The sequence below is a fragment of the Nicotiana tabacum genome, chromosome 17, assembly GCF_000715075.1.
Source record: "Nicotiana tabacum cultivar K326 chromosome 17, ASM71507v2, whole genome shotgun sequence".
In the NCBI taxonomy this organism is placed as follows: Eukaryota; Viridiplantae; Streptophyta; class Magnoliopsida; order Solanales; family Solanaceae; genus Nicotiana; species Nicotiana tabacum.
The window spans coordinates 142,053,515-142,061,648 of NC_134096.1; the positions used below are offsets into that span (position 1 = coordinate 142,053,515).

The 8,134-nt window shown below is 40.2% G+C and overlaps 1 protein-coding gene across 2 annotated transcripts; it reads left to right on the plus strand.

Moving 5' to 3' along the window:
• The first annotated feature begins 446 nt into the window (after window positions 1–446).
• Window positions 447–2,240, plus strand: LOC107800482 (WEB family protein At3g51220-like). Of its 2 annotated transcripts, none has more exons than XM_016623659.2 (2): window positions 447–770; window positions 1,521–2,240. In XM_016623659.2, exons 1-2 carry the CDS (start codon window positions 630–632, stop codon window positions 2,040–2,042), a joined length of 663 nt encoding a protein of 220 aa, XP_016479145.1. In that variant the 5' UTR covers window positions 447–629; the 3' UTR covers window positions 2,043–2,240. The 2 variants fall into 2 exon arrangements, with proteins under 2 accessions (XP_016479145.1, XP_016479144.1); XM_016623658.2 differs by having other exon boundaries at window positions 458–770; window positions 1,515–2,240.
• The last annotated feature ends 5,894 nt before the right edge of the window (window positions 2,241–8,134 follow it).

An 8,134-nucleotide genomic window follows, 5' to 3' on the forward strand; every position in this document is an offset into this window, starting at 1 on the left:
TAAAGACAGAAAAATACACATTGATTTGGATCAGGAGGAAGCTAAGGTCCATTTAAGAAAAAAACGAAGTTTGGGTCCCTTTAAAGGTCCACTTCTGGTGAGGGTGGCGGCACCAAGACTTGCAAAAATCTCTTTCACAACTACATTTTATTGATTTTCCCTTTTTCTAATTCTTATCTCTTTGTTTTTAGGAAATTGTTATTGCTGTAATATTCAGTAGGCATTTGAAATGTGATAGTGCAACCACCAAACAGACCATTATAACTAATAAGCAGTAAATATCACCATCAAATAATTAACAAACAGATCAAATATATATCTTCTAGTGAAGTGAACGCGAAGAAATGAATTCCCCCACCTCCAACACCCTTAGCTCCTTCCCTAAAATGATTTTCATGACATTCTTTATTAGGTAATCCTAGAATTATTTGTAACAAACAACCTCTTTCTTCATCGTCTCATATATATATAAACCCCATATTTGACAATTAAAATGACAAGACAAAATTTCGTCGGCAACTTCATTAATGCAGTTGCGGAGGAGTTTCTAGTTTCCTTTTAATTAATTACCACTGCACAAATAGAAAAGAAGAAGCTTAGTTATATATTTTTGCATTCTGGAAAGGAAAATGGAAAGGGAAGAAGGAGTGGTGGTGCGGGGACGTGTGGAGATCGACATGCGGCAGCCTTTTCGGTCAGTGAAGGAAGCAGTTATGTTGTTTGGGGAAAAGGTGTTGGCTGGAGAGATTCATGCTAAGCAACTTAAAGAGGTTCTTTTTTCCTTCTATGTTAACCTCTTTCTGAAGTTCAGATCGATGAAACGCTTTAACCTTGAATAAGCCTCATAAATCGACTAACAGTCCATCATATTATGGACTTAATTTCTATATGATGCATCCCCATTATATTCCCAAGTATTTTAAGGCTGAGTTTAAGTATTATGTATTGTGAGTTGTGACATATATTTTCAGTCACTTATAAGAAATTTTATGATACTCTAAAAAAGATTAGCACATTTCAATATTTCATTAATAAGAAGTATTTATAGTCACATAAATGTTATGACATCTTTCAAACCACAAGTTTCAAAAGTTTTACATTCACACAAATGCTATGGCTTATTTATGACCACATATCTCAAAAGTTTTCTCTTCTTTATTAAAATTTGTGCCAAATCAAATTAAGACAATCTTTTTCAAACGAAGGGAGTAGTGTATTGGTAATTAGCCTAGTAAAAATAGTAGTTAACCTGTTACTTATATTATGATCACAAATTAAACTACAAAGTGATAGTGCAGCCATTTGATTACCTGGAATTCTACTTAGAACTTTAACAGGCTGAAATTAAACCATAACATGCATGGTAGGGGCGCTATATTTTTAATGTATTTGCATGGAATATCATCACACATGCTAAGGGAATAAGGATATACTATAAAACGTTGGCTACATGACTAGCAAAGTTCTGCTACTACTCCCTACAAATTTATCAGTATCTCAATGATCAACGTCAGGTGCAGACAAAAGCAAGTGGTGGAAAAAACCAACCCAAATTTGGAGGAGAAGTCAGAGAAGAGCTTGAAGAGACAAAGCAAAGTCTCCAGAAAGCTAAAGAAGAAGGAACATTTATGGCCCATTGCCTTCAATCTCTTAAAGAAGAGCTGGAACTGACAAGAAGAGAGATACAACAGTTGAAGACAAGAGAACCCCAACACAAAGTACCATTAGTGATGATGGATCCAGAGATTGAAGAGCTAAAGTTCATTGAGCAACCATCATCAAAAGTTGAAGTCAAAACACAAACTGTAGAGCAAGATGATGATGATGAGAAGGAGGAGGAGATCGAGTTCCAGAAAAAAAGATCTGTCAAGTTTGCTAGTCCCCCTCTGCTCACTAAGGTCATTGCTGTCAACAAGGAAGATGTTAAGAAAGAATGTGAGACTAGTCCTTCACAGCTCAAGAAGAAATTGAAGAGGAAGCCTTTAATCCCTTTAATTGGTGCCTTGTTTTCCAAGAAGAAGGGAAACCAGGAAAATGCATGAATCTTAAATGTCCTAAACCTTGTTTCCCTGATTACCTCTGAGCATAGAAGAAACATGCAATGATATATAGGATACCAGCAATACTATTACTCTACCAGTACAATTCAGCGTCTGGCCTTGTTTAAGGAATTAAATAGTAGTCACGAAAATATATATACCGTTTTGTTAATTAGCTATTACTCAACGCCTTTCATCAAATTATTAGTGAGTCTCTTTTTTATTTTTTCATTCAATTATATAGAAATGTAGTTTTACTATTGTATGGGCCAAAACAATATCTTTGATATAGGCAAGCCACGTCAACACCATGATGGCCTTCGTCGGCTGCCATGTGCTATCAGTAAGGTCTCCACAAACGACATTATCCACTCATCGACCTCGCCAAAGACGACCTCGATAAGTGGAGAGACTAACTCTATGAGCCAAAAAATATCTTTGATATAGGCAAGCCACGTCAGCACCATGATAGCAATTTGTCGGCTGCCACGTGCTATCAGTAAGGTCTCCACAAAGATCTACCCCACGTCGAAGTAGCCTCAAAGCGATGAAGGGTGTGGTCGAAGAGTCAACAAAGATCAAGTTCGTGAAGTCATCATAGTTCAAGGTCGAGGTCGAGCATCTTAGACAGGGTTATAACAACTAATTTTAAGATAGGAGACAAAAGAGAATATTCTAGTGGATATTATCTGCACCTGTACTATTAGGGTTTCTAGGACATGTTCCCTATAAATAAAAAGAGACACAATGATAGAGAACATGGGATATTCATTTGTAAAAAACACATTGACTTTATAGAGAGAATCTGATCCTAATACAAGCATACAAAAATAATCTTTTTATTAAGATTCTTGTCTAGCATTTTCACTAGATCCAAGAACAACCTAAGTGCTCAAAAGCTTATCAATCATTCATCATTGTGATAGAGAATATCCACACATCTCACCCCTTTTCGAGTGACTCACATATTTTTATTTACTTAAATGCTATTTGTCGCTATTATTGCTATTTAATGCCATATTCCATCTTTTTGGATCATTGAACACTCTTATTATTGCTTACATTCATTGCTATCCACACAAATATACAAGTTATTTGTCATAAAAATGATAACTACGTCTTCAGGATATTATTAATAGCTAAAATTGACTCTTCTTTATTTAAATCTAATTGGTTGAACCAAGATCTATATTTTTGGTCAAACAGTTTGGCACCGTCTGTGGGGCCTTCTTAGCTAAATTTTTAGTTTCCTTTAGATCTACAGCTAATGTGATTCACTAACCTAACAAACCCCAAGATTTTTCTCTTTCTTTGCACATACGGAAACCTACATGGCAGGTAACCAAGGAGAGAAGACTAAAGTGAGAGGCAGTTTCCCTAGCAACCTCATGAACGCTATCAACAAGAGCTGTGAAGCAGTGGGCGATGATGTGAGGCCCACTGCCTTCCCTAAGCGCGAGAGGTTGCCTCCCCCCATTGTAGCATAACAAAACCAAATGGAAAATGGGTCTCCATGTCCATAGAAGAAGGGATACCACCGGTCGAGAAAAAACTCCTCGAAGCATGGTTGACCGATACGCTAGCAAGCGTGCTCACCAAGCCCACTCAATGCCCGACTACAGAGACCGTAAGAACCTACACAATGCAACGAGCAGACGAACATGGCGACCAACCATACCCTCCAATGCCAGGTATAACTCACAATGTTACCAACAATGCAGGTGACAGCATCCTTGCCGCTGTTCTAAAAAGGGTGGAAGAAATGGAGAGTGAAAATAAAGCACTTAGAGACCAAATAAAAGAACACCAAGAACGAGTCGACAAGATATCGGGCGCCCCTAAGCTATTGCCAAAGAGGGACGCCGACAGGTTCGTAGAGCAGCCATAGGAAGCAGCCCCACATGCCATACCAAAGACCTTTAAAATGCCACCGTATCTTAGGATATACAATGGAACGACTGATCCCGAAGATCATGTGACCCATTATGTCACCGCCGTGAAAGGCAACGACCTCACCAAGGAAAAATGTCCTATATTCTGCTGAAGAAATTCTGCAAAACTCTTACGGGAGGGGCATTAATATGGTACTCACAGCTACTAGCCCGCTCCATAGAAACCTCCAAGGAAATGGCCGATAAGTACGTAACGGCGCATGCTGGAGCTAGGAAAGCTGAAACAAGAGTAAATGACATATTCGCCATCAAGCAGTCCTTGGGAGAGGGACTTCCTCGCCCGATTCAATAGGGTAAGAATGACCTTACCGAACGTGTCTGAGGTGATGGCGGTCGCGGCTTTTCAAAACGGGTTGAGTAGAGATGGTTCTAGAGCGACTAGAAAACTGCTTAGTTGCTTGATGAAATATCCTCTAACTACGTGGGACGAGATACACAATGCTTATTGTTGCAAAGTCCGAGCAGATGAGGACGACCTCAATGGACCAACTCATCGTCTTATCTCGGTACAAGCCGAGTCCAGGAAAGAACGAAGAGACAACAGCAGGAGGGATCACCCAGTCTCACGACCCAACAGGGAACGACACCAGCCATACGTTCACCCCCTCCCCCCTCCCCCCCCGCCCACCTCCCCCCCAATATGAGGAAGGCCCATCCAGGTCGAGAACGGGGACTCACCGGAACGAGAGAGGTATGCCCCCCATATTATCTGCTCACAAATTTTGTGTGTCACCTACAAAAATAGTTTATGCCCTAGAGAAACTCGGAATGAAGGTGAAGTGGCCACCAAAGATGAGGTCCGATCCGAGCACCAAAAAATATGACGCCCTCTACGAGTTCCACCAGGAGCGCGGACACAAAATAGAAGATTGCATCGCCTTCAGGCAAGAGGTTGTAAACATGTTATGGCAGGGACACCTCAAAGAGTTGCTAAGTGATAAGGGGAGAAATAACTTCGCCAGAAGACGTGAACACCAAGGCCCGTCAAAGCCACCGTCACCAGCTAGCACTATCAACATAATCATCGGCGGTAGCGATGACGCCTCCATCAACGACGTTAAATTCACTACCACCCACAAGCTCAAATGATCTATCACTCACGAACGCGTTATGACGGACTCAAAGAAAGTATCATCTTCGACGAGTCAGATGCCGATGGTTTGACTTTCCTTCACAATGATGCTCTCGTCATTACTTATGCGCATTTTAGATATTGATGTCAAACGTATCATAGTAGACGATGGAAGTGGAGCGTGCATTATCCATCCCCGAGTCCTCACCCAGATGAGACTCGAAGACAAGATAGTGCCACGCTGCATCACACTAACCGGTTTTTATAATGCAGTTGAACAAACATCAGGAGAAATTACCCTCCCCTTCTTGGCCGGCGGCATAATGTTGGAGACGAACTTCCACATCATGGACCAGGCCACGGCATACAATGCCATAGTAGGACGACCATGGATACATCCCATAGAGTCGTCCCCTCCAGCTTATACCAAGTAATCAAATTCCCAACACCTTGGGGGATATTCAGCATACGGGGAGAACAACGCACATCCCGGGAATGTTACTGCATCGCCTTAGACAACACGACAACCTAACAGAAAAAAGATTAGGAAAATGAGGCATAGCAATCAACAGGATCGAGGTCGACACAAGAAGAGACCAGGGACACCGTCATGGATACCGAAATGGTTGAAGCCATAGACTCGACTATAGAGGACCTCGACCCTGTTCAATTAGATCCCAGTGACTGCAGCAAAAAGGCCTACATCGGCTGCAAGCTCCTAGAACCAGGTAAATTTAGTCAATTCTTAATAATTAACGCAGATTTGTTTGCCTTCAGCCATGCAGATATGCCGAGCATCCCCAAGAAGATCGCCACACACAAATTAAACGTCAATCCGTTCTACCCCCGGTAAGGCAGGTCAGACGAAAATTCAATCCCTCCATCATGAAGTCGTCCACTAGGAGATGGAGAAACTATTAAAAAATGGCTCCATGAGGGAGTCGAAATACCCCAAGTAGATCGCCAACATGGTGATAGTAAAAAAGAAAAATGGGAAATGGCGGATGTGTGTAGACTTCACGAACTTGAACAAAACATGCCTGGAGTATTCGTTCCCGTTACCACATATTGACCAACTCATAGACGCAATGGCCGAGCATAAGTTGTTGAGTTTTTTGGACGGGTACTCGGGCTATAACCAGATACTTATGGAAGAAGAGGACCAAGAGAAAACCATGTTCATCACCCACCGAGGAACATATTGTTATGGGGTCATGCCATTTGGGTTGAAGAACACAGGGGCTATATATCAAAGACTGGTCACGAAAATGTTCAAAGATCAGCTCGCCAAGACAATATAGGTATATATCGACGAGATGCTGGTCAAATCCGTAAAGGCAGAAGATCATATCGACCATTTGAATGATGCTTTCAACAAACTAAAAAGGTAAGGAATGAAACTAAACTCGGAGAAATGCGTATTTGGCGTGGCCTCGGGAAAGTTCTTGGACTTCTTAGTGTCATCGAGGTCAACCAAAACCAAATCAAAGCTATTGAAGGAATACTAGAGCTCTTGACTACCAAGAATCAAGTCCAAAGGTTGACTGGTCGAATTGGCGCCTTATCAAGATTCATCTCGCGATCATCTCATAGATGTCATAAATGTTTTGGCGTACTCAAAAAGGATAACGGCCTCGAGTGGACACCCGAGTGCATACAAGCTCTGCGAGAACTAAAGGCGTATCTGTCATCACCACCTTTGCTCTCAAAGCCCGAACCCGGGGAACATCTAATCATCTACCTGTGTAGCACCCTGAAAATTTTTGAAATACTTAAGTACTATTAAGAAAGTTGATGTGTGCTAATTACATTATTTTGTATGCAGACGACGACTATTAATATGATGGATATTAATTGGATATGATAATAAGTGTACGAGGTGTATTTGAATTGATATAGGGCATAAGGAGAGCCCTTGAGACAAATCAAGTTGGAAATTATATGATAGACTAAAGTTCCAAATGAGTACGCACAAAACCTAACTTTGGACGAGCATATATATATAAATATAAGGATTTATGTGATGTACAACCTATCAAATGAAATATCTTTGAGTCTAGTTTTCTAACGCTTCAAACCGTTTGTCATTTGGATATTCCTATAAGAAGTTATGACCAAATTACCAAAGGCTGGCAAAGGAGTGAACTTGGGATGCGAAGCATCCGGGGCCGCGTCCAAAAGAAAGGCTGGCAGTGAGGCACTGCTATAGCATCCGGGTCCGCGTCCGAGCTTCAAAAAGGAGTGAACTGGGGATGCGAAGCATCCGGGGCAACGTCCGAAACCCAGAAATCTAGTCCTATAAATACAAAATCAAGATAAGAGAATATTTTGTGTATTAAGGGTTAGGGTTCTTGCGGTGAAGAGGTGATTTTGACCTCAAATCAAGTCCAATCAACTAAGGTAAGTTGCTAATGATATTTTAGGTTGATTCTTACTCAATATACTTGAGTTCTAATACCATTCTTACATCAAAATACTAGATTTCATCATCAAATCCTCAAGAACACAAAAATCACTGAAGTTGTGATATTTGAAGATTGATCTACTAGAGGTAATTATAATGCTTCAAACTCATTTATTATGAGTAGTTAGAAGTATTTGTTAAAAGTTTTAATGGTTGAAAGATTGGATTATGAAACTCTAGTTCATGGCATGAATAATACTTTTGAAAAAATAAGAGAGAAGATGAATGGTAATAAATTGATGACTACAATGAACCTATGGAATTATTTGTAAAAAATGAAAGTAATCAACTAAGTAATCACCCGAATTGTACATTTTGCAAGTGTTGATTATGGAAGGTGATGAATAGTAACTTGGTGGCATTGGATAATTGATGTAGTACCGTTAATGACTTTGAATGGGTATTAAATTATAAGAATGAAGTTGAATGGTCTAGCATCTGAATCTATTTGGCGATTTGAGTTGTTGGAGACTTGTGGCCAACTTATGAGCCATATATGTATATTGATCAATATTTTAGGTCATATTTTGATGTAATTAGGATATCTAATTGTAGATATCGACTTGTTGGTGATGTTTGACCATTTTAATCAACATTGGAATGATGA